This window comes from Aythya ferina (assembly GCF_964211825.1).
Source record: "Aythya ferina genome assembly, chromosome: 5".
Classification (NCBI taxonomy): Eukaryota; Metazoa; Chordata; class Aves; order Anseriformes; family Anatidae; genus Aythya; species Aythya ferina.
In genome coordinates, this window is record NC_140301.1 from 26,549,694 (window position 1) to 26,577,596 (window position 27,903).

A 27,903-nucleotide genomic window follows, 5' to 3' on the forward strand; every position below is an offset into this window, starting at 1 on the left:
TTTTCACCATGATAATTAAAGATTATAAAAAACATACAAAGAAATTGCTGATCAGTGAATCTTCAGAAAATTATTTGCTTCTACTGTCTCATGAGACAGCTACCAGGTAAGAACCTCTGAGGTAACAACCTCAGAAACACAAAAATAATAATCCTTCATTACTTTCCTCTTATCTGCCTATTCAGCCAGACTATACGCTACTGTTATCATCATACCTTACTTAAAATGAGTCTTAATCAGTACAAAGCAGGCATCTATCCTTTATACAATGAAACAAAATACCTTCCCCATTTCCCATTCTCAAATAACAAATGATACAAGCTGAGACAAATTCTTGAAGCTAACTCAAATATAACCTTTAAAACAGTATTACTCAGATAAGGAGAAAAACTTATTCCTTTAAACAGTTTTGAATCACATGTACACATTATTGCTCAGTGCTACAATGCACGATGATATCACAGCAGGTACAATATTTGTCTGCTGTGCCTCTATTTCAGATAGCATTATATGCATTAACATTTGCACATTTCACTGACATTTTGAAAGTGGGGACAGTACGCAAAAGCCCAGCTGAACAACACCAGGAAACCTTCTGACAGTTTTGTCTGAGTGTTGATAGAAGGACCCTTTTGCCAGGGATGTATTTTCAACATTTACCAGAGCCCATGACTCTGCTTTCCTTCTGAAGGAAAGCAAAATGCACAGCACACAGGTCCCTAATCTGCAGTCTCTACTACAGCATAAAGCTATTTTAGTACACCCTCCTTTATACACTAATTTTGCCTGTGGGGTTGGGGAAGATACAGTACCAAGAAAAAACAGGAAAGCAGGCCTTCTGCTTGACTTTGCTCACAGGCAAGAACACGCTGATGCACACCTTTCAGGAAGGAAGGTGTCAAAACGAAGTAAACATTATTCTGAACAGGCCGTTTCCCATGGGGTCAGCCTTTGGCACTTCTCTGGAACCCGAAGTGTTTGGGATCAGAGCAAGGCTGAAGTACACAATGGCGGAAGTGCAGCAGTGACCTCCTATGTCCTGCTCCAATTACTCAGCCACCCTTCAGTGTGAGTGCCGTCCGTCCGAGCACGTTAAACACAAACACTCAGCAGGAACTGTTGAACTCACAGCCCTTTTAAAAAACTGACAGCGCGTTAAAAGGCAGTGCTTCCGTTAGGGCTTTCTAAAACTTTCTAAAAGATTTTGTACGTATTACCTTTAGGAAGCCACGGGAGTTGCTTAGAGCCCTCTTCCTGTTCAGTTCTATCGACTTTCTAAGGAAAGTTTAAAACATTTAATCTTTGTTGGTTCTTACAATGTTCTGCTGTGGCTTGGAGGAGCATAGAAACAACACGTGCTCAGTTCACCTCTTGTTGGGCCAACTGCCCTTTGCCATTATATAGCTTTCAGACATCATTACATTTTTCCTTCTTGCTTATTTTGTAGCATTTCTCCCAGTTCTCTCCCTGAGTGTCTCTTTATAAAAGATCTGAAAACACAGTTTTGAGGTTTTTCCCAACAAACAGCAACAGCCTATGCCAACTTCCTGAGTGAACTTCTGTCTTGATTCCCTCTTCCCTTCTGGGAAATGGCTGTAAGGCTCTGGCCAAGTCCTACTGACATTCAGGCTTATCTGTCTCAATGTCAATTTCTCTTTTCATCAGGGTAAAGGTCTAGTGAGACAAAAGGGAAGTATCCTATGGATTGAATCTGCCCAAGACTACCAGCTGTATAGGGAATGGGCATGCTTACAATGGCATCATGCAGAGACAGTTCCTCCTCTCCCCTTCATCCCCATTTAAGCAGTACCTCTTATAGTCAGAATCTCTCAGATGGACTTTGTAAGTCATAGGGTCAAAAAAACACGTATAGTTAAGCAACCAAGTGGTTCACTATCTTTACACTATAAATTTTTTCACAGAGTAAAGTCCGTATGCAGAGGCTTGTATTAGTGCATTGTGTAAGTGCAGTAGCTCGGCTGTTGTTAGCTACTGAATGGTTCCTCTAGCCAGACAAGTGCAAGTGTGGAAAACTTACAGATACACTGTAATGACTTGACCTGCTCTTGAAGACATACCTGCTTTTAATTATAATGTTGAAAGTTATTGCTGGTATAACGAAACAGGCGCAAGACGACAGCACCAGGAATTAACTCAAGACAATACGAGTATGACACAACCTCAGAAAGATTTCATTTTTGTAACAGTGTCTTTTTTAAAAAACCTTAAGGCCACCACATTGTTCTGTCTACCTACAAGTATTAACAATAAATTTCTGTACAGAAAAGAAAGGGCAAGTTAGAACAATGACAGAAACAACTTCAAACAACATAAAAATAAGGTCAGTATGAAGGAAGAGTATAATACAATCCCTCCCAAACTATCCTTATTTAGTGCTCTTAATCCAGACTTCAGAAAAGCAAATGGAAGATAAGATGTTAAAATTTTCCTGAAAAATAAGGTTTTTGCAATGCAGTTATCTCAACCATAGCTTCTTTCGGAGACAGAAGAGAATATTTTGCAATAACGCTCAGCAACATCTGCCAAAACTGTGAGCTGGTATATCCATACTGAGTTGTTTTTAATAGGCACCATAGTCACAACAGTCTAACCAAAACCACACTGTGAAAGCAAATGTAGTAATCTTATCCACCAAATTATTTTGCTCCAAAGTACTTGCTTATACTATCTACAGCATGCAAATAATTGGAACTGCATAAAAACTTCAAGTGACTTTTCTCATCACCAGAGAAACCACCTCTAAAAATATTTTTTGCACTCAGTGAAGTTACAACATGATCAAGTGCCAGGAGGCTACAAGTCCTACTTCATCTTTTTCACAGATCATTATTAATATTTCCACAAGCCATAGCTACATTTTGAACAAATCTTACGCCTCAGTGAATTGGAACAACAGCTTCTATTATGAGCTAAATCTCTCCCTCAGGCTCACTGAGCCAAAAAAGAAGCCCCACAGGCAAACAGTCTGGTTATTTTGTTTCGAACTACTGATTTAAATGGTAGACTATCTTCCCTTTCAAAGAACTAGAAAAGAACCCATAAATCCTTATATTTATTTTCCCCTGTTATCTCAGAAATACGCCTGTAACCTATTAGCACACGATTAGCTGGTTGGTCCTTCCAACCCGCAGCTTACAGGGGAAAACTGAAGCAACCTCTGCTACGGGTTCCTTTAAGTCACACCACATCAGTTTCATGCTGTAGCTTCTAAAGGCGTGGTTTGAAAACTGTTGATTTGTAGATTTAATACATTTAATAATCATGCAATGAAAAATTACTACCCTATGTTCACAGCAAGAAAGTCTCAAAAGCTCTATTCCCTAGTATTGGTAGCCTTGGGACTTTGGTAAAGCCCATTAAGTAAATATTTATTTAGAAAACCACAATTCAAGATTTTGCTCCTTAGATGCAGGATTTTCCAGGCTACAAAGCCACCAGCTAAACTTTAGCTCTATCAAGTTAAAACTCCAAACTGAAGGATGGGGAAATAAGAACTGGACCATTATAACTGCAGCATTTATTCTGCACTAATTGGGGAACTCAGTAGAGAATCAAGGAGCTCCATTAACTCTGGAAGTCCTTTCGCCTCCCTTCCCCGTGGCTGAGCCATGCTGGGAGCAAAGAGCCTGTAGGAAGCTTGTCCAACTGCTGTTTATAGATAAAGAGGCTTTTGATTTTCTAAACTTGCCAAGCCCACACTTCTCCACCAATGGAAAAGTCAACTGTATTTTTTCTTAAATTCAGTGGAAAGGATTATATGAAAGTTACTGGCAACTACATAAACGCATCAAGCAATTTCTATAAAATTGTCTCATGGACCTGCACAAAACTTGGCAGCTATGTTACTTTCAAACTGACAGTAACTTAAAAAGCTGAATGTTTTTCTTACAAACATTCACCCAGAAATATGAGTATAAACATAAAATAAAAGACTCCATCTTGAAAGAAACAGGTTTCAAGTAAACCTCACAAAACAAGTAGATCGCCACAGAGGTTTTAGCTTTTTCAGTTGGAGTACTGATTATTCCTACATACAGGATGTATTTTCCAAAATCAGAGCTTTTATACATCGCATACATGTGGATACACATTTGTGAATGTTTTCACATATTCCAAAAACAAATCATATTTGGTATTTTGGATAGGCTAAAGATAATCTCTACAAAAAGGTAGTTCTTACCAAATCTGCCATTCATAAATAAAAGCATCCTGAGCTGGAAACTGACTGTATTCACAAATGGAGTCAATTCTTATGTGTTGATGCCATAGAATGATCCCATAGTCTCAGCTGAAAGGGACTACAAGAGGTCATGTTGCCCAAAATCCTGCTCAAAGGAAGGTCAAAACTTAAACCAGACCAGCCAGGTGGGGTTTTTTCCACTCAGGTCTTGAAAACCTCCAATAGCATGCCTATTTCTTAGTGTTTCATTGTGTTTTGTTCTAGCACTTCTAAAACTGCAAACACAGTTGTATGAACAGCTTCTACAGAAACATGTAAAGAACACACACGAAGAATCCTGTAACATCAAAGAATCAAAGTATTCTGAGGGTATATATCAATCACAGCTGTTCAAGAATAGGCTTTTTGAAGGATATTGCTACTTTGGTAGTCTTCATCAGTCACTGAGCAAGACAGCCTCTCAATAAACATCTGTGTTATACACGGGTATATATATTGAAAAGCTTTGTATTTCGGCAACTGTATCAACAATGAAAGAAAAGTATGATAAATTATGTAAAAAGCATGCTCAAAACAGCATCCATCTGCAGAACAAATTAAAAATTCAGTCTTGATTCTAACACACAAAGGCTAATTCATAAACCTAACAGAGCTTGCCCAAAAGAGTAAAGTTTAGAAAACATTCTGGCAAGCCTAATGCGTATTTAACACCCCCCACATGTACATAGTTTTAGAACAAACCCAATGCAAATTCAGCAACTCTGCCAAGATCAAAACCAAAATGTTGAAGAAGTTTCAGGGTTTCTAGCTCAAGGAAAAAAATATATGAGAAAGTTTGAGTGGATCAATTTTTGCCACAAGAAAAAAAGATGACACTTTTCAAAGACTGCAGCCATGCTACCTTAAAAACGAAAACAATTCTCCAAAACTTATATTATGTTTGAATACCAAAATAACTATTCCTAACCTTTACATTCAATGTATTGGAAAACACGGAAAACACCTAGGAAGAGTTCTTAAAATCTGAGTCTTTCTTTTAAACACATCTATTTCGTTTAAAAAAATAAAAAATAAAAAATAAAAAATAAAATAATAATAATAATAAAAAAGAGCAAGTAATAAGGTCTAAGGCATTATTTTTGTATGGATTTCAAAATATGAAAATAACTGGTGATATTCACCCCCCACTGCTCTATTTTCAATTGGCACAGCATTAAAGACAAATATTTGAAAGACACCAAATAGAACAGAAGTGTTTGAAATTGTACAACTAAACTGGCAGAAAATTAATCAATAGCTTTTTCTCTCATTTCTAGTGTTAGCCTTCCACCAGTTTAAGTCCATGTATCAGTTCACGGTAGACAAGCACAAACAATGGATAGACAGGCTGGAAGCCTGCCGTAAGACATGGGCTCTGGAAAGCAGGTCCTTCCTTCTTATCTGGCAGCACCTACCCGCTAGTTTGGCCAACTGTACTGATAAGCCACATCCCGTGTTTTAATTTCTTGCAGTGTTAAACTTGGTTTTTCAAAGCCAATTTTGTTTTCTGCTTTCCACTAACGACTTGCGGATTCCCTTTTATTATCCCTGCTCCACAAAATACATGTGGGCATGGGGATGTTCTTTGTTGACTTTACATATTTTTATATTAAAAAACCCTAACCCTAACCCTATTTTTTACATATTTTTATATAAAATATGTAAAAATATTTACACTGATTGGCAAAACTTTCAGCATGAACTTTAGAACATTTGTGACTTGATTTTAGTTTCCCTTCTCACTTGCTTCTTTCAGAAAGTCAGTGAGTCGTGTGAAATCCGTCACTTTAGAGGTTCAATATACAAGTACTGGTGCTTGGTTCACTGTGAGAATTTTTTCTATCTTGAATTTAAATGAAAACACCCAACATCTGTCACTTTTTCAGATCAACTATCAGATAATAACAGCATATTGCAAACACACAAGAATATTCACATGATAAAAATTAATGCTGTACAAGGAGATACTCTAGTAATCTAAAGACCTAAAAAGGCAGTACATAAGAAATTCAAAAGGAAAGCTTTCTGCTTTCCTCCCCCTTTCACCATGTCTGCATCACTTTCGGTAGCATAGTCTCTAAGTTTTTCATCTTTCATTACTAATACACTGCTATTTTCTAATTGTAATTCCTCGTGCTACTAAAAAAAACTCAGATTTCTACTACCCTCTATCAACAAACTGGCAGACCCAGCCATGACACCTTTTTTTAAATTAGGTTGCATTAATACATTTCTGCTGTAGCAACAAAGCAATGGTTATTCAGTGACAAATATCCTCTCTGGGGGATACTTCCAGAAAAGGGTATCAAACCCAAATAATTTTGGGGACTAATACACAGACACACAGCAAATCAGTGAACAATAAATTATATAAAAGATGCTAAAGATAAAAAGCAGATTGCCTAACATGCAAATGAAATGCATATCTATACAGATGAATGAAAAAAAAAATAAGTCACTGAACAAACAAGCAGGACGTATGCATTGAATAACACTTATAAAAAAAAAAAAAAAAAGAATTGAGTCACACTAGACAAAATACATGTTACGGCAATGGTACTTAAAAAAAGATACTATTCTCAGCTCTCAGGGTTTTAAACAGCATTTCTGAGACCAACTGAATGGTCTTGTTATAAATGAAGTCTCAACTCAATCTGAATTTAGTAATATTTATAAAAGAATATTTATAAATGGTATAAAAGGCAAGTAAGCAGTGCTAGGTGTGCGGGGAGTCTACACTCCACCAACACGCACACGAACATCAAACATTCTAAATATACAGAACACTGCTTTACATACTAAACCCGAGCATGCCTATACATACAATCAGGATTGGTAACAAACAATCCTTTAAGTTCCATGACTTACTAAACTCGAGTAGGCCTATACATATGTACAATCAGAAAAGGTAACAAACAATCCTTTAAGTTCCATGACTTAACAGTCTCCATTTTCCATTCCTTTTGAACTATATATCTTGCTTTAAGTTGTCAAGCAACTCGGCCTTCGGGCCTTATGTATCCCGTTCTTCCCAGATCGAAGAAAAGCATATCCATCTCCTTTTCAAGGCCAATAGGGCCTGGGTTAAAAGGCACATCCAGGTCACCAGAGGGTGTAACAGCAAAAGCCTTCGATGGCTGTAGCAGCAGAGGGGCCAATGGTGTAGCAGTAGGATCAGTAAAGGAGCCCGCAGCTCCCTCACTGTCTGGCAAACCACACGTTTCTGACTGTGGTCCCACAGGGCTCTTTAAGGCCTCAGAGACTGCTCACCAGGTGCTGAGCAATCCCACTGCAACCTTGTCATTTACAGAGTCCCACACCTTGACCTCAGTTTGGTCCCATGTTTCAGGATCATAAGCTGTCTGATTATTAATAAGGAGAATAAGCTGTAAGGTTACCAGGACAGTCTTTGTTCCGAAGGATGTATGATTCCCCATAATGCGCAGCTGCTTACCAGCGAGGGGCAGTTGTGTGTGTGTGGGTCCGCTTCTCTCAGTTTGAGCTTCTCTCCAGCTCTGGTGCGCCTATTTCCAGCGACTTTCTGTACGAGCTTCTCTGAGCGGTTTGCTGAGTTTGGCCGAACCCATCTTCATGAGGCGATCGAAGTGCCTGTTCCCATCCTGGTCTCTGTTCTGCTAGCCTGTTCCTTTTTGTTCCTTCTTTCTACTTCTTTATTGATGACATAACTTCATTGGGTTGCCTTTTTTTTTTTTTTTTTTAATTTTGAGGGCAGGCTCCCATCTCATACCCTTCTCCCCACAGCAGTTCTTTTCAGACCATAATATCCCACTTAAAGCTCTTTAGTAGTTCAAAGACAGCCCAGTTAGTAGCACAGCTCCCAGAGCACTGTCTCCTCCAACTGCTGTACTAGAAGTTCAGAATTAATGATAAGTATGGTCGGGGGTTCTGTCTACATATTCAGATATCAACGTAACACTGATTAAAAAAAGTGTAGGCACACCACACTGTCCTGATTCGGTCAGAAACAGAATTTTATACCCTCAATATGTGACGTGCACTTGGTCTCAGAGCAGTCACCCACTGCAGGCAACAGGAATACAGGAATTTATCAAAAACAGCAATGCAGATCTGCGGATCACACACATACATACTCATAAGAAAGAAGTTCAGGTTCAGTTTGCCCTGATGATCTGACAATAAATGGTGATGAGGACCAGTGGGAAGTACCAAAACAAAGCATCCTGAAGGGATTTTGTCCATAAATAGAATCCACGTTTATTCAGCTACTGCAGAACTACAGCGTTTTACCCAGAAAGCGGAAATAAAGTCAATTCATTTATGTGCACAAACGCATTTCAAGTTGCACCTCCCACATCTCATGAGAATTCAGTGGCTTAACATCACCTGCAATGGGCAATTTCTCAGACCTGCTTTGTACAGCAACCCAACGCTCCCTGCGGGAGAAAATGACCTGTAGCATACCCAGCAGGCAGATGCCCAAACACCACACACATACACACAAAACAAAAGCAAAAATCACTTTGCATCAATTCTTTCTTTCATTCCTACTCTATCTTTATGACAGCATTAATTTTCTGCATAAATTACAAAAAAGACTGAAAAGAAGGACTCGAGGGAAATTCATTTCAAAGTATTTGAAGTCCAGTGGTAGGCTGCTTATCTGAGAAATTAAAAAACTTGATCGCTTTGTATTTGAAACTGAGCAGAAAGCAGACCACAACTTGAACTTTTTCCTCTTCTCCACATTCTCCAAATCCTTCATTTCATTACTGATTGCAGATTCAAGCCTTTTCATCACGCTCTCTCTGCATCTAAGAGTCTGCGTGTCCACTGACTGCCATTTTACCAAAAAGCATCAGTGGTAATAGTTCTGTAATCTTGTGAACAAGCTGTTACTAATGTAAACTGGCAGCTACAAGGATGATTTTGCCATACATTTTGAGGAAGAGACAAAAATAGAGATGAAAATCTTCATTAAGAGAGATTTTCTTTCTGCCCAAACAGCATTTTACAGGGGCTAAGAATGCAATAAGGCAAGAAAATAGACAATTATTATTGATAAGTGCATCAATATGCTTTGCTGCCTCCCTGAAAATAATTAAACCACTTTTCATTATACCTCCTCCTTCAGGGTTGCACATTATTTAGATAAGATTTTTTTCCCCTTCCAATTATTCAACAGAAAACAAGCATTTGTAAAAGTCACTTCATTGCCATTCTTGGCAGGCAGCTTAAACAAATCAGTATAAGAATTTGCAGATCCTTCTGCTTTTACGTGGTTTTGTTCCAGACAAGTGTAATGAAATGTAAAGACCAAAAAATTGATATTTAATATTTTGTGCATTGCACCTTATGATTTTTTTAAGCAGTATTAAAAAGAGTAAATAGCATTGCCAAATATTAAATCCGTTCCACTATTTAGTGCCATACATGACACAGTAAGTTTAAATTATTTTTTTTTCCAGAAGCACTGGTTGGGAGGTCATATACATGTTTTTATGTTCACAGTCTTCTCATATTACCATATTTACCTGTTTGGGCCTTTGTAGTGAGCCTCCCGTGACCTTTATGCACCGTCTCTCATTAACAAACAATTTACTTCCTTACCTAGCCATCACATCTCTTCCAGTACAAATACAAGTTTATATTATTAACTGATTTTTCAACAGTTGCCAACTGAAAAGGAAAAAGCTAACATATTTTTTCTTCTTTAGACTAAAGAAGGAAGAGCCTCCAGAGAGTTTTCATGAAAAGAAAAAAAAAAAATCCCTGCAAAGAGTAATCCTCTTCACTAGTTTGCTCTATTGGTGACCTTTAGAGAGATCTACCAAAGCTAAAATGAACCTTAATTAGCAGAAAGGGCAACTGGGAGAACAGGTAGCATGAAGAAAAAAAGCTTTTATTCTTTACTATACTGGATAAGAATTTTTAAGAGATTGATGAAATCCTAAAGACTGCTTCATAAATGTTGTATACTAGCACTCATCACTTTGGGTTAGCTAAAGATAGAATCTGCTATAGCAGGGACACATTATTTTCTGAAACTTCTATTTAACATAACAGGAATGATGTGCCATTTAAAAGGAAAAAAAAAAAATGAAGCTCACAAGAAAGAGGTTTGGTTTTGAAGTTTCTGCCTCAAACTGTTATTGTTCTTCAATGCTCACAATGCAAGATTCTAGAAGTTGTCTTACTAACTTGAACAGCAAAAATTATATATGTATACATATATTTCACCTTAATTTTTCAAATGTCTTGTGGGTAATTCAACCAAATTAGTCACATGACTATAACTTTCAGCTTCTCTAAATCCAACATGCATCAAGAGATAAAGCAGTGAAGAACCACTGTCCGAGTCTCCAGTGCCATAAAAACAAGATGTTAAAATGTCATTTTATGACTGCTCTATAGAGTATAATTTTTAAAAGTAAGAGCTAGCACACAGTAATGTCCTGACCTTTAGGGCAACTCCATTGTGAAAAAGCTCCAAGAATCATTTAGAACTTGCTGAAAATATGTGCACATCCAAATCGCCAACAAGGACAAGGACTGGGCTATACTCATTATCCACAAATTCCAGAACATTATGTGCACATCATGTCCATACTTACAACACAGTTTGCACTGTTTGCCAGACCTAGGTGCACTTTGCATATCTACAGCCCAGTAACTGCAGAACTTCAAACGCAGCTTGCAAGTGGTGAGCTCTGGTCAGTGCTGAACTGCCCAGACAACAGGCGGACTACTTCAGCTTGGGTCCCACCAGGAGGGGAACTACTCTGAGTCCACTAGTATCGAGCGTATCCCAGGCTAATTTGTACAAATATATATGTATATATATATATATATACACACACACACACACAAAGACACATACTCATTCTTGACAGTAACCCAGTAATGAATATGCATCCAATTAGCAACAACAAAATACTATGACCCAAGCCAAAAACACTGAAGGAACAAACTTCTCTCATTAGCACAACTTGGTTCTGAATTTTACCTCCACAAATAAATTGCACTCTGGGACAATAAGCTTCTAACACCCTTGCTAACTTAAGGCTGAAGTGGAAGGAAAAGAAATAATGAGTACGGTACCATTTAAGCTGTTGCTTCCACAGGCATGATGCCTACTGTTACAAATTAACAGGAATATAAGTCAGTGAAGTAAGCAAAGCAGCAAAACCTGAGTAATAGAGCCCAGAAGAGAATACAGAAAAACAACAGCTTAGTTTGCCAAGCAACTGGAAAAAACTCAAGCCATCAAAATATACCAGTGACAGTGCAATAGCCATGGCCCAGAATCATTACTCTGCTCTCTACACGTCAAAGACCCTGGCTATTTCAGAGTTAAAGATAAAGCCTGTATAGTTATCCTCTGGGAAAAGCAAAGCAAGAATAGAAACAGAGCCTTGAGGCAAGGTTCTCACATACTCCAGCAGATTCACTGGTTTTACTAGCAGGATGCATTAGTCAGTCTACCTGCTGAAGAGTTAAAGCATTACTTTAAAAAAAAATAATTGTAATAATCATGAAATACCACATGCATGTTAAAATACAGAGGAATGGCTCACATGAAAGGGAACTGTAGAAAAAAGACCTCTCTCCATGCCTTACCATAGAATCACACAGACCTAAAATCCTTTGATTATGCAAGCCAGTATGAAATATTCCTCTGTGCTTGCTACAAGGCTCCAAACCACCACTGAATCAATTATCTGTGATTTTTGTTTCTTTAAAATACAGCTAAGCCTTCTGATGGCTACATAAGGCTATGAAGCACCATCAGGCTGGCTGCAGACCCCCAGCAGGGCTCCCAAAACTACCCAGTTACATTCATGGGAAAGCTGGAGCTCTTTTAGAATTGCCTTTGTGACAATAGAACTGTTACTTAGTTGAGTTATAGCATCACAGAATAAGTTTTCAATTAGATTTCATCACTTCTAGAAATTTGTTGCTTCTTTCATCACAACTACCTCTGATCTCCCATTTCATGTACCCAAACCAATCCCCTCACAGCATTCTCCAGGACCACTGACACAATCAGAGCCACACGACACGAGCAATGTGCTTAGCTCGGAGTCCACACGTGTTCCCTTTGTACAACTTCTCTTGGAGTCCTGCTTAGAGCAAACGTTCGGTGGCAAGAAGTTCCACTGGCTCATACACACATGTGGCTTTCACTCAACCCACCATGCATTCAAAACACACCTCCCTGTGGAGAGAGGACCCCCACAGCTGTTTGAGCAGCAGCTCCTTACCCTGAAAGATCAGGCAGCCGCCTGCCCTTCCTGCTGGTTGCCGCTAGCACCACTTCATCATCTGCCGCAGCATGAGGTGGACCACACAGACCCTTAGGTGAGCCAGCTTAGTTCTTCCCTCAGGGTTGAAATTGCAGCTAAAGAGGATGGTGAGCCCTTGGGAGAGCTTCTCCAACACTCAAGCATCACCTTTTGCCCTTCACATCACATACCCACCACATCATATGTGATAATTAAATCTAAGTGATGGCAGGATGCAAAATTGTCTTTTGTACAACTAACAAAATATGGAGCTTATAAAGTCATTTGTTTAAGCTAACAAAAGGTTCAGGATCATCCATTTCAAAGTTATCCAATTACTACCATAGAGACTTGAGGAAGAAAAGTGGAACAAAACCTTCTAAGTAGGTGAGGCAGGAAAACAGAAAGGCATGGCCTTTTCTTTAATGGAGTACTCCTATTCATGCTTCCCCCAAAATATCCTCTTTTCCAAACTGAAAAAAAAATTAAAAAAAAAAATCCTCTCAACTTTCCTCTTTGGTCGTAAAGAATAGGAATAGAAATAGAATAGAAATAAAAGTGTTTAGTTCAGTTAGAAGTGACCTACAAATTACTCTCCAGCCCAACTGCCCAGCTGCTTCAGGGCTGCCCAGAAGTTAAAGCACATTGCTGAGGGCATTGTCCAGATGCCTCCTGGAGGCCAACAGGCAGGAGCACCAACCACCTCTCCAGGAAGCCTGTCACAGTGTGACCACAGCAGAGGCACTTTTCCTACTGCCCAGCCTGAACCTGCCCTGGCACAGCTCTGTGCCATTCCCTCTGGTCCTGTCAACAGCTACCAGCAAGGAGAGATGGGCACCTCGCCCTCCATTTCCCCTCCTTGGGGATCTGTCAAGAACCCCGAGCTTATCCTTCAGCCTGCTCCTCTCCAGCCTAGTGCCCCCAGCCTCTCACCCTGCCGCAACCTACAGGCCCAGATCCCTTTCTGCAGGGCTGCTCTCCTGACGCTCGTCTGCCAGCCCGTACCTGCACCCAGCATTACCCCACCCCAGGTTCTAAACACCTGAACCAAACTGCATCTAAACAGCATTTACCATCATTGAATTTCACACCATTTATGATTGCTCCATGCTTCAATGTACCTAGATCCCTGCGCAAGGCCTCTTGTTCCTCCCGGGTGCCAAGAGCACCTCCCCGGGTAGTACAGCCAGCAAAATCCAGACCACTGACAGGAAAGTTGAAGAGAACCAGCCTAGAGTTCAATACCCGCTCATCTATTAAGCTGCCAGTTGCTTTCTATAGAATTGCAGCAAAACCAATCGCATCCTTCTGCAGATTTTTCCTACTTAAATATAGTTGTGTAAAATGTGACCTTGAGCTACACCTTCCTGCAGTCTCTTTCTCTCATTTCTTGAGGCTGTGCTGAACGCCAGCTCTGCACTCCACCCTTCTGCCTTCCCTTCCTTAGCACTGCCTGAACATTTTGGAGCTATTTCACTCCTTCATCAGAATTATTAATAGAAATACTGAATGCATGCAGATACAGAATGAAGCCTTGCAGAATCCCATTTCACGGTTCAAGTGTCAAATCGGTGTTCGTTAAGAAGTTCCCAACCACTTGTTCACACAGTCATCAAGAGACTTAATCTAAATCAATACACTCCAGATAAAGCAAGCCACACTTCTGTCAGGCAGATAGTGGCTCTTCACGCCTCATCGCAGTAGAGAAACTCCTGCGAAGGGAAGCTCTTCGCACCACATTAGTAATTAAGTTCAGCTCCCGCATTGATATACATTGATCTAAATAAGTTTTTTCCTAGTTGCACTGTAGAACATGCATCAAAAGATACGTTGTTCTAGGTATCAATTTCTTCTCCTATATGTGTTACAGTGCTCTATAGGAAACCAAATATTTATGTATTTGAAAAAATCCAAGCTTTTGTTACTAAGTAGCTGCCTATGAACAGATTGCTTTTTGCAGTTGCTTAGACCATAAAGTTTCAGCACATACTAATGAGGAAAAATATATCTGATGCTGATAACATAAATTTGATGATGTCATCTTGAAACTGCCAAAGAGTGAATGCACGAGGCAAGAAAGAATGCACTAAAATCAATCTATTCTACTTCCACTTGCAACTGACACCCAAAGTCAAGAAAGGAACATCGAAATGGACCTGCCCATTCCAGCCGCAGTTCAGTAGTAGCATGCATCACATGCACACACAATGTATAATTTGTGATAACTGAAAGAAAGTTAGAAGAATATCTTTCTTAAACCACCCTCAGAAGGACGTGGCCATGGACCATCAAAGTAAACCCCAGTATCATGCCCACAAATTTAGCTTTTTTTTTTTTTTTAAAAAAAAAATAACCTATATTTTATAGAGAGAGCTATCCAAAATAGTACATAAAGTACTGTAACAGTAGATAAGAATCAATACATAATAACAGTACAAATATTAAATAAAAAAAAAAATCAGTACAAATAACAGTACACAAAATCAGATATGAATTGTAAGCAAAGTAGAGGAGTTAGGATAAAAGGAGATAATATTGGGCCAATTTCAACTGGATCTTTTACTTTGAGCATTATAATTTCACATTACTAAAAATGAATAATTGCAAATGTGTTCTATTTATTTAACATAGATTAGATAAGTTAAAACAGACAGAAGCAACATAAAATTATTCAAGCTGACAGATCTGCAAAGAAATCTGCCATTTGGTAAACCAGCTGGTCATAATCAGACTTCAGATTAATACTATTTTTGAAACAAGGATGCAAAGCCTTCAGCAGTCAAGCCAGTTAAATCAACGTGCATGCTAGTTATAACACTGAACAAGTACAAGATCCTTTTTCTTTTTCACAAGAAACGAGCACTTTTCTTCCCAGTTCCTAAGCCAATTCCACACTTCCATGAGAAGCAGAATCTTGCTTAAACAGCAGCGCTATGGAGTTCTTCAGGAAGCTATTTCCTTAATAGCTGATAGTAATTATGAAAGCTTTTCAGATTTTGATCCACATCTAAACCTACCATAAGAGTAAGTCTATTATTTATAAACAAATAGCACCCTGATCTCCTTCTACATTATCATCCAACAGAGAGGGAGAGAACTGACTCAGAAAGTACCGGGTCTTGGCAGGATTTGAAAGGAGCACAGTTATTAGTAAAATAAAAAGAATTACAGCATGCTGTAGACAATATTGTACACAATAGTGTACTAACATATAAAGTGGTGTCCAGCCCACTGGCCTACAGAAACCTGAGATGCTAACATGCCACCACTGTGCTTTCTTATCCCTGTTGTACAGGTCAGAAATAACAACCTCCTGTAGCTTCAAAAACAGGATCAGGATCCACTAAATTTAAAACATTGAAAAGACAAATTTTGAAGATGCATATTGGTTTCAAATGAATGCAAATTACTAAGGAATATTACTGCCAAAATGTTATGTAATTTCACGCCAATTTCTAGCTCACCCTAAAAACTGGTAGGTGTTTCCAAGTGTTTTAATGAAGTTTGGTGTTACTAACACTCTTATGATGCTTTCCTAAACCCATTCACCTATAATTTTACTTGCATTTTACTGCTCTGTCTATAGCAGGCTCAACAAACCCATATCCAGTTATTTTAATGCAATTTGATGTAGATTTTGTCTTAAAGCTTTTCATAACTGAAGATATAAAAAAAAAAAAAAATCTCAAACAACTAAAGGTCTGGTAATCACAAAGTACTTAAATATCTAGTTTAGCAGCAATCGTTTTATAAACAAATAAGGTAGAAATAAATTAAAAGTTATATTTTAATAACTTTTAATTATAATTCTAAATTATATTTTTTTCAGGATATAATACCAGATTATCTCAATTCTGATTATACAATGCTAGAAGAATCCTAATAAGAAAATTCCTCCAAAATGCCAAACCAACACCAACAGTGGCGAAAGGCAGCGTGATCTTTCACATGTTCTACCCTGAAAGCAAAAGGGATGAAATTGCCCTACAAAATCCTACATATTACAAAATTTAAGTGTCTCCCACCTCACTACTCCAGGGAATTTCAAGGCCCATTTGAAAAAAAAAAAAAAAAAAAAAAAAAGATTTTTCATAGAAGGCTGTGGGTTCCCAGCATACAGTCAGAAAAGTGATGGGATAAACCACTCACACTACCAGTATTATTACCTAGCTCTCCAGGTATGAAATTTACGCATCACCTCTTGAGAAATGCAGCCCCCCTGCAGCTAAAAACCAGCAGGGTTCCCCCTCACACATACTGCTTACTCTGGGTCAGGCTCCCTCTTGCTGAGCTGGTGCACTTGTCTAAAACAAGTGACCTGGCTGAACAGAGGGAGAAATAAAATAGGTCAATTTCCTGCCAGTTAAGGGCTGGATTCATTCAGAAACACAGCTTAGCTTATATCAAAAACACTACAAGAGAACTCACATTACTGCACAGATGAAAAAATAGAGAGCAAGAAGGACCTCCGTTTCATAAGGGGTAAATGTTCTGACTAGCTCAGACTAACACTGGGCATCACCAGCTGCGGGTTGCCACAGCTGTTGACACTATGGCTAGATCACTGGGAGCACATCAGTAAATGCAAGGTCTGTGACAGGTGTGCTATGAAAGCATATGGTGCTTAATGCCAAAAGACTCCAGCACAGGAAAAGCATGATGCTTAAATATTGATTAGCGGAGTTCTGGGAAGCCCTTAGCTCTTGCTTCACTTCACACATAGCCTATACAAACAAATGAAGTCACTGCACTAGGCTAAAATGAAGAGCATAGCAAAGTCAGTAACACAGTGATCAGGCAAAACGTATTGTAAATTGCCCCCCGAAAAAAATCTTTGAACTGCTTCCTAAAATATTTCAAACAATAATCCAGATGAAAAAGCATTCATATAATGTTTGATTCCCTTACTGAGTACATCTTTTAAATTATGAAATGTGTCATGCTGAGACAATTACAGCACTACTGGAGAGAACGTAGATATAGATGTGTTTTAACTTGGTAAGAAACAGACCAACAACTCAAAATGTATATTTTCAGCTAATACCAATACTAAACTTCCACCCTATGCCTCTGTGGCTCATGAGGGAGCACTACTGTTTCATATCCAGAATTCAAACCTGTCTGCACACATCAGTATGAAATCAGAAATCTGTATTGAGAACAAGTGAAATTGCCAACCAGTGCTCTAGGTAACTGTACCAATCCAGCTGCATTTTTCTCCTTAAAATGAGTGCTAAAATGCATCTGAATGCAGTGACAAGAGGCCAAATATTTTGTGATTTTTGAAACCCATCAGCATCCGTGGGTGTTCTAATACAGATAAAACATTGGCTGGGTCCAACTGAAGCCACGGCATCATAAAAGTCACAGTGAATCTAATCAACCTGATCCTGAAAATGGGGTAGCAGCTGGTCTGTCTACATTAGGACTCCCAGTGCTGCCAACACCAATCAGCATTAGGTCGGGATTGCAATCTTTCTGCCTTTCCAGGGACGATCATGATTTCTATGTTTCATCAATGCTAAAGAAAGCAAGACAATCTGAATGTCATACTGCCTAAGCACTTATCCCCAAATTAGAATATTCTATTATAAACTATTTTTTTAAAAGGTATAGTGTAGATATCGTACTATGGTGGGTTGTATGAAGTGTTTTAACATCTCCAGAGCAAACTGACAGCGTAGTTTTGGTACAGGTAGGCACGTCTGTGTCACCTTTAACATGTTACAACACTTTATATTTAGCCAAAGCATAGGCTTGGCGTGGGGGCAGTGACGGCACGTGTTCGGGTCCATCAGACACCCGCTCCGCAGGCTGAGCACGCCCCCGTGTTTGCACTGCCAGTACCGCTGGCTGGACGAGACACGCGCTCCTTTCAGCTTGCAATCAGCTGAGTCAAAAACGCTCATCAGCTCCTCATCTCTATTTGCAAACAGCGCTGCGCTTCCCAAACCAGGCTCGCGCTTCGCCGCACAGGCGGGCTTGGCCAGAAGCCCCCTCGCGGCTCCCCCCGCCCCCAGCACGCTTCAGCCACGCCGCGGAGCCCGCCCGGCCGCACCGAGGGGAGGCAGCGGCAGCGGCCCCGCCTCCCCCCGCTCCCGTGCCGCGGAGGGCGGGCTCTGCTCTTCCTCCTCCTCCTCCTCCTCTTCCTTCTCCTTACCCGCCGGTAGTGGTGGTGGGCAGCAGGCGGCGGGGCTGCCCCGCGGCCCCGGGGCTCTCGCCTGCCCCGGCCCCCGCCTCCGCCTCCTCGGTGCCCGTGAGCGCCGCCTCTTCCCCGGCCCCCGGCTCCTCCTCGGCCGTGGCCGTCTCTGCCGCTGCCTTCAGCCGCCGGCTCGGCCGGCCTCTCTGCGCCGCCCGGCCGCCTCCGGCCGTGCCGCCCGCCTTCCCTGCGGGGCCGGCCGCCGCCCCGCTCCGGCTGCATGGCCGAGCCGTTCCGCAGCGCTCCGCCTGTGGCCGGGCCGGCCCGTGCCGCGCCGGTCCCCGCCTCCTCCCGGAAAGAGGCCGGTGGCGGAGGCCGGGAGAGGGAAATGGCGGCGCCGCGCGGCGGCGGCCCCGGCCTCGGCAGCGGGCCCGGCTCGCGGGAGGCCGCGCGGGCACCTCACCGCGCCGCCGCGGCCGGGTTACCTCCGCCCGGTCTTTCGCGAAGGGCGAGGAGTGAAAAAAGAAGTTGTCCACCCATGCTTAAGACAAACAACCATGTATTCCACGTGTAGAAAACAGATATCTTGCTCAAAGCTGAGTAAAGTTAGTGTTCTGCGTTACGGGAGGCAAAAAAGTGACCCAGTCCTGGCTGACAGCTGCTTGTATGCAAACCGTGTGACAGAAACCCTGAGAAGTGACCGTGCACACTCCCAAAGCATGGAGGATACAGACAGCGGACAGGGGGACAGCTTTGCCCCTTCTAGCTAGGCTAGTTTGTCCGGCTGTGTCTGAGCTACAGGATGGGCCCAGGGAGGTTCCTCAATTCCCCTCCATCACACGTGCTCCATTGGTTTTGACTGCGCATGCTGTCACTTGACAGTACACATTAAAATATCAATCTGTTTTTGCAGAGTTTTTAAACCCAGTAATCCTTACAGCAAAAATGCTGCCAGAACTCCCACACTGTGAAATCATAGGCTCTAGTGTCTCTGCACTACCACTGCCCATGGTTAAGGGCTGCTTCTGGGGCACAATGCTCAGCAAACCGGTAAAATTAGCATGACTCCGGTGCCACATGCAAGCAAATAAATCAAGTAATGGGGAGCTGCACTAGCAAGCACGTTGCACAGACATCCAAATGATTCCATGTGCAGCCAGCACAGGCCTGGCAGACCTAGCGCTGAGCTAGAGCTAATAAACCCTATCGAACCCAAGCTGTGCTTGCATCTGTGGCACAATTTATCTGTGACATGAACAATCTGCCTGCAGATAACTGTAAGCTGACTATATGCACAAATTTAACAACTCACAGTAATTAGTACTTACAGATAGTTTGAAAAAAATATCAGTAATATTTGGCAACAAATAGCAAATATCATTAGAACTCATAAGTGTGAGGTTCATGCATCAATAATTATGAGACAGATAGCAAAGTCATGATATTGTACATGTGCATTTTGATTTTGTAATTTAATTTTGATCTCCTTATTATTATCATCTATTGTGATAGACAATTAACATAAATTATGTTACCATAGCACACATAAGACCCACTCAGAGACACTGTTGCCTTGAGTGATACACAAATAGAGAACAAAAGGTAACACCACAAAGCGTTAGCACGGAAGTATGAGACAAAAGATGATGCGGCATGAGGAGATGATGAGAGTGGTCAGAATGCCAAGAAGAAATCTTTGCATGCTAGCAGCTTAGCTACTGTCAATTTTTATAGGCATCATAGTAAAACAATCCATTAGGGAGGGAACATGATGATAATGAGAGTGCTTTACCTGGTGATAATGACTAAGTTTTTGTTATTGATTATAGAGAGCTCATACCAAGCACAAAGAACAACACCAGAGAAAGCAAAATGTATCTTAAAAAAAAAAAAAAAAAAAAAGTAGGTGAACATAAAGGCTTGTATTACTTGCACCCTGTTGCAGTAAGAGTTACATATAGAAAGAAAATAAGTAGGGAGGGGAATGTAAAAAGCCTTCAAAAAGAAAAGTCTTCACATAATACAAGAGAGAAACACTGTAAATAAGAACCACTGAGATGAGCTGTTAGCAGCTCCCCCAAATGTTTTATTTTGTCTCCCTTTGTGATGCACTTAACCTTCACAATACACCTCTGACTTCCGTTTATACATGAATTACAATTTCTATAACATATTATCTGTTGCCCCTACCAAAAGTCATTTCAAGCCAGGAACAATCATGTTGGGGCAACGCCAATTTCTACTCCTTTTGCTCTGTGGTCTGCAGTCTATATAGGATAGCTTCAGCAGTCTTTCATCCTAATTCCTAGTTTTAGATGGGGCAAGAGAACTAAGAGGGGGGCATACTTGCTGCCTATGACAAAAGACAAAGCATCACAATTTCTATTCTCTATTATTGTGAGAAAGGTATCATCATTAGAAAAAAAAAGGGGGGGGGGGGTCAGAAGTTCAAACAATCTCCTATAATCATATGAACTGACTGCTCAACCCCAGGTGTTAGGCAAATGTAGAAGGCAGCCAATTAGAGGTTTATCTGTGTGCCTGTTTGACATTCATAGCTCATGGTTTTTTAAGACCGTCTCAAGCCTTCCGTGAAATCTTGCAACTTTCAAAATAAGCCTGGTAGAGCACTAGTAGTGTTTCAGTTATGTTAGCTGTTGGGGCATGGAGCACATCCCCCTTATAGGAGCTCTGGTGACTAAGTTCAAGCTTAGCTGGCTGAGTCCAAGGTCAGCTCCTTCGTTGGTATGAGCTGTTATGAAGAAAGCAAGAAGTGAGGGCCTCCCTCTCCTTTTTTCTAGTAGACGTCTGTCAATTATAGAACCAGGATGAAAATTCTTTCCTCACTTGGGGCTTGTTAGGACTGCAGCGGCACTTCAACTATTCTTGGCTGCTAGACTGGCTCTTGAGGCCATAGGAGACAAGCATACAGATGGTCACCATGCATATATTATGATTATTATGATTATTGCTAGGCTGCAAGGCCTAAACATGAACTAGAATCCCATTGAGCTAGTCCCAATATGTGTCGTGCATAAACAGAATACACTTGTATGAACATCTAAATATAAGACAGGAGTTGACAAAGAGACAGATACAGATGGAGGAGCACCATTTTGGTTAGTATGATAGCCAGTGATAGCCAGTACACCAGCCAGCTTACCATTATTGAATTTCATCACAAAAAGAGATAATCATTATGGAGTGTTTGAGGAAGAAATAGGAAGAAATATGGTATACATTTGTGGATATGTAGGAGATACTGAATAACAAAAGTGAATGAAGGGGAAAATTAAATTAAAATAAAATAACATAACACAAAAGGACAATGAAAGAAAATTTGATGCTTTTCTGAAAATTCAACAAGTGGCTATAAAATATTGATATATTCAGCAGCCAACTACTTGGTACAAAAATAGATGATGACAAGTGGGAAAAGGACAGGCTGTGAAAGCTTGCAGTTAATGCAAGACACTTGCCAAGACTGAATAAAACAATGTTTTGAGAGTTAGGATGAAAGATGAAAAAACAGAGTAGGGGTATGGATGGATATAAAGAACTACAAAATAGAGATCTTGTACAGAGAAAATCCTGAAGACTTAGAATTGGTCTTTAATAAGTGACCTATGTGATAATTTTAGCTGAACCTATACCTGCTGTGAAAAAAGGGGATCTTCTTACCTGATTTTTACTGGCTAGATGCCCAATAAACAAACTACTAATGATTTATCTTCCATTTCTGACTTTAAAATCTAACAACCGTATGATTATTCCGAAATTATACAGCCTAACAAGATTAAGCATCAAACAAGTGATTATCATCATCTGATATGATGGAATGACTTAAAAAACATCAGAGATCTGTGAAAGAACCAAATTGTCTAATTTAGGCATGCATTTACAGGAATGAGAAAAAAGCAGTGAAGAATTACACCGTATTAGAGAGACTGTATGAACATCAGAGATGTATTCATTAATAGAGTGACAGTGGTTCTGTTTTTCTGCTGCATATGCAATCTACAGCATTAAATTGTTTTTGTTGCATTATTTGTCACTGGTGTCATCCATTGATGATTCTTCTTCAGTTTATTCCTTTCTATCTTGAATCCTATCATTCACTCACCAAACTGCACTTCCACACCTCACCAGTCTCCCCTGTCCCAAGATCTTCCAATTAAGAAAAGTCCTTTCTGCCTCACTTATTTTTCCAAAAATGTATTTGTGGCCTTGCCTACTTGCTTAACTCAAAAGTTCCCCATCCACTGCCCCAAGCACTTCTAACACCCGATTGTTTCCCAATGCCAGCATGGTTCCTTTCTCCCCATGCATCCTCAGTTCCCTCTTTTTACCTTTCTATTGATGGTTTCAAAACAATGACTTCCCTAAATTTTCCAAAGACAATTTCTGAAATCTTGACATGTCTTCTACAAAGTACTGTAAGGAACAACACTGTCACTCACTGTCTCATTACACTGCAAAGCTTTAAATGTCTGTCTCATGTAGAGTGTCTCCTAAGGTATTCTAAATGTAAGAGCTGGCATGATTGAACATCTTATGAAACAATAATTGTTTTGATTGCATTTAGAAATGTCATAAGATGCTAGAGTACATTGTCCTAGAATATACACTTGTGTGTTTTACTTATGTTCACATCTGTAGAAACAATAATCACAATGCAGAAAGAGAGCACAATTTAATAGACTGCTTTACAAGTGTTTCATGGTAACTTTAATGGAAGTCTATGCTATTTAATGAGCTTCTTTCTTTTTCTCTCACTTTTTTTTTTTTTTCCCTTTGATATTTACAGCTGCCTCCAAAAGAATATTTTCAAGTGCAGAAAGCAATATGCAACAGTCAAGATCCTCATGACAATAGACCAAGAACAAGAATGGAAGTAAATTTATTCAGCAATTCTACTGTTATAAACAGTTCATCCACCAACCATAAACAGTTAGAAGGGCATAGCCTGTGGGAAGTTATTACTATTGCCAGTGTAACTGCAATTGTAAGCTTAATAACCATAGTGGGAAATATTCTTGTGATGATATCCTTCAAGGTTAACAGTCAGCTCAAAACCGTTAACAATTATTACTTGCTCAGCCTTGCCTGTGCAGACCTCATCATTGGAATATTTTCTATGAACCTCTATACATCTTATATACTCATAGGCCATTGGTCTCTTGGAAGTCTGGCATGTGATCTGTGGCTAGCACTGGATTATGTAGCTAGCAATGCCTCAGTAATGAACCTTCTAGTCATCAGCTTTGACAGATATTTTTCCATCACAAGGCCTTTAACATACAGGGCTAAACGCACACCCAAAAGAGCTGGCATCATGATTGGTCTAGCTTGGCTAATTTCCTTCATTTTGTGGGCACCTGTTATCTTGTGCTGGCAGTATTTTGTTGGTGAACGAACAGTACCACCTGAGGAATGCCAGATACAGTTCTTATATGAGCCCATTATCACCTTTGGTACTGCAATTGCTGCTTTTTATATTCCAGTGTCTGTGATGACCATTTTGTATTGCCGCATCTATAAAGAGACGGAGAAACGTACCAAGGACCTTGCTGAACTTCAGGGTTCTGAGTCTGTGGCAGAGTTTGAGATGATAAAGCCTCAGAAAGCTCTTCTGAAGTCTTGTTTCAGTTGCAAGCAACAAAATTTAGTCAAAAGAGAGAGATGTCAGGCTTCCTGGTCTTCATCTAGTCGAAGTACATCAGCTACAGTGAAAGCATCTCAGGCAGCGAGTACTTGCAATGACTGGTCTAAGGCTGACCAGTTAACCACCTGCAGCAGCTATGCATCTTCAGAAGAAGAGGATAAACTTGCCACTGATTCAGTTTTCCAAGTAGCTTACAAAAGTCCATCTAAAGATAACGAAGAAGAGTTTAATGAAAGGGAGAGCAAGGATGTTGATGTCAAAGACCAACCTGAAGAAAATGATTTTGAGGCCCAGAAATATTTTTTATCACCTGCCAAAGGCCAAAAAAATAAAAAATGTGTGGCCTATAAATTCCGCTTGGTGGTTAAGGCTGATGGCACTCAGGAAGCCAACAATGGTTGCCGTAAAGTAAAAATAACTCCTTGTTCTGCTGCTCTGTCAAAGGATCCTTCCATCAAAAGCATGGATCCAAATATAAATAACCAAATCACCAAAAGGAAAAGGATGGTTCTTATAAAAGAACGCAAAGCAGCACAGACTTTAAGTGCCATTCTTTTGGCATTTATCATCACGTGGACTCCCTACAACATAATGGTTTTGATCTCCACATTCTGCTCTGACTGCATTCCCCTGACACTGTGGCACCTCGGATATTGGCTATGCTATGTGAACAGCACTGTTAACCCCATTTGTTATGCTCTCTGTAACAAAACTTTCAGGAAAACTTTTAAGATGCTGCTTTTCTGCCAGTGGAAAAAGAAAAAATTGGAAGAGAAACTATACTGGCAGGGCAATACCAGACTGCCGTAACTGCTCTTATATAAGCGATAAAGGGAAAAATAGATATTGACATCATAGCCTAACAAATGGGCTGTAATTCTGTCTTGTCAAAGCTATTCCTTTATATGTCTAGGGGTTAAAAAAAAAAAAAAAAAAACCAACAACAACAACAAAAAAACAGTGAGCAAAAAAGTGATGTTTTGCATTAAAATAGTGTGTTTGGGATAAAGAAGTCAGTGGCTGCTGTAAACAGCACAGGGTATTTGTGATTATGCAGTAAATCTGCATTAAAGATATCATGTTTGGGGTCTTCTGTTCTTTCTTTCAGCCTGAGAAAGTGTAGGTATTTTATAAACAAATAGATATTAGAGTGTGATTGCCATCCAGTCATCAGATCAGGTCATCCAGCAAATCTCCCTGTAGCACAGAACTGTTTCATCTTACAGTTCCTTTGTTCCTTTCTAGTGTATTGTCTATTTATTTTTCAATGGAGCAAGCAATGGAGCATGTACTAATTCTAAAATTTCCACCATAAGGATGACTTTTCAGGGGACAGAGGAAGGGCTCAGAGGGGAGGAAATAGATAATGTATGTTATATATAAAGAATCCTGTCCCCATCTCAGTTCCATCATGCAAGTCAATGTCATCTAAAAAATGGTGATAGTTAGCAAATACTCGAATTTGCATTTCTCAATTTCCCAATGCCTCAGAAGGAAATTCTAAAAATGTACGTGATAGTGACAATAGTACAAATCAGAACTGACTATAAATCATGATGGACACAGTCTATCTACTTTACAGTGTAGGACATACAGAATAACCTTTTTGAAATCTCTCTGTTGCACTCCCCCTTGACTACAAAGTTTCCCTTAATGATGGAATGATGCACAACACAAGTAAAATGTATATTGAAGCCCTGCACATTCTCCTGTGTATTATGAAATTATTGAAAACAGTGACAGAATTGGTATTTCTGAAAGAAGAAAGATTTTTAAAGTACTTTTTGATTATTTATGTAAATCTTTAAAGATACTTTGCACTTTCATAGCACTTTTATCTCTAAATAGCTTTATAAATCAGCATTAGGTGTTTGAAAATGTAAGTTTTCTCCTGTCAATATCTTCCAGTTCAACGGAACCATGTCTGCCACATGTGCCAGTACTGGGGCTTGGAGACAGCCTCTCTTAGGGCTGCAGCTTCTGGGACTGGTGTGGACTGGCCTGATAGCAATGAGCTGAGAATCTGTCCACTAGTTGAGGTTTGCCAGGGCTGTGGATATAGATAGACACTCATGTGCCTGTCTGATATCTGTGTTAGATTGGCAGTCCTGCAACATCAACTGAGTAAGTGCAAACGTAACGGGTGCTTTTAACACAAAGTCACTGGAATGGAACTGATAACCTGGCTCATTGTGGTGGAAACAAACATGAAGCCTCAGAAAAGGCCATGTGAAAACAAAGTTAATGGTGACAGGAGTCACAGAAAGTGAAGTCTTAAAGTAAACAAGTGTTTATGAATAAGTGAGAAAGAACTCCATGTACCTCACTGAGTCCATGTCACAAGGTTCAGATGCAGCTTTAGCCTTTCTGTCAAAATTCAGGGTGAGATGCTCTGGAGTATAAGTTTGGGTCAATCTTTGTATTTTATCTACATGTTAGTGGGACATTGTAGTGGTGTTGTGACCCAGCTGCACATTCAGGGATTGTGTTAGTCATTCTGAACGTACAATTATGCTCAGTGAAATCATTCATATAATTTATTAAATTATTGTACCATCAACATGTTTCCCTACAGATATATAATTCCTTCATATCAGCAATCACAGTACAAGTAATTAATATTTTTTATCCCCAATCTCCAGAGGGGAAAATTGTGTCAGTGAAAGATTAGCTGTGTAGTAATGTAAAAATATGTTCTCTAAATTCACATGATTGACTTTGTAACACACCATACTGTGCCTATTATTTTTTGTGCATCAGCACGATTGCTTATTAAAGGAAAGCATGGGTCTTTGTGAAGAACCTTTCATCATTTTTTTCTGTCACTATCCAGAGCTTTTCCTGCGTACAGTAACTATGTACAAGTCAGTTGTTATAGTGGGTAATTTTATATTACATTGGATCAGACATTCAGTAAACTGTGTTTGATTTTTAGCAAATGAATGTGTCCCTCTGTGGCACAAGCTGTAGTTTAAGGCAAAATTTATGAGGTAGTAACAGTTCCTGCTAGCTGCGGTGTTGTTTCTAAGGTAAAGCATTGGTTTCTACATCTGAAATTAAATGAAATATTTTTTGTTAGTTTTGGCTTCTGCTGATCTAGAGTGTTCTGTAAATGTTTATGGACTCTGTGCTCAGTAAATGTATTAGAATAGATGGTGATGGATGCAACAATGTTGGTTCGCTGTAATTGTGAAATGTGTGCTCAAACTATGCTGCTAGCACTTCACAGTGTGAGATGTTACATTGCCAAACCCGGGTATATTGTAAATACCTTGAATTATATAAAGAGGTGTTTGTTGCTTTATTATGTGGGATGTTTACTCTTGAAAACAACAAAAACAAAAACAAGCAAACAAAAAAACATGATTCTCATTAGAGTATGAGTTAGTACTTTTCATTTTGTGTTCAAGCTCTATAAAGCTTCCTTTAAAAAGTGTTGTGGGACTTTTGCAGTGTAAAATGATCTTGTTATTTGTATTTAACAGAATCACAGAATTGTAAGGGTGGGAAGAGATCATCGGGTCCAACCCCTCTGCCAAAGCAGGTTCCCTAGAGCAGGTTACCCAGGTAGGCGTCCAGACAGGCCTTGAATATC

General features: G+C 39.9%; 2 protein-coding genes across 2 annotated transcripts in view; one reads left to right on the plus strand and one right to left on the minus strand.

Annotated features, from left to right (window-relative positions):
* The window catches only part of AVEN (apoptosis and caspase activation inhibitor), a 97,735-nt gene extending 78,759 nt beyond the window's left edge, over positions 1 to 18,976 (minus strand). The window contains exon 1 of the mRNA XM_084520009.1: positions 18,665 to 18,976. Within this exon, the coding sequence (XP_084376135.1) occupies positions 18,665 to 18,925 (261 nt within the window). The 5' untranslated portion in view covers positions 18,926 to 18,976. The remainder of the gene's footprint in view (positions 1 to 18,664) is intronic.
* The window catches only part of CHRM5 (cholinergic receptor muscarinic 5), a 52,844-nt gene extending 25,232 nt beyond the window's left edge, over positions 1 to 27,612 (plus strand). Inside the window, exon 2 of the mRNA XM_084520008.1 lies at positions 23,451 to 27,612. Within this exon, the coding sequence (XP_084376134.1) occupies positions 23,532 to 25,118 (1,587 nt within the window). The 5' untranslated portion in view covers positions 23,451 to 23,531 and the 3' untranslated portion in view covers positions 25,119 to 27,612. The remainder of the gene's footprint in view (positions 1 to 23,450) is intronic.
* The last annotated feature ends 291 nt before the right edge of the window (positions 27,613 to 27,903 follow it).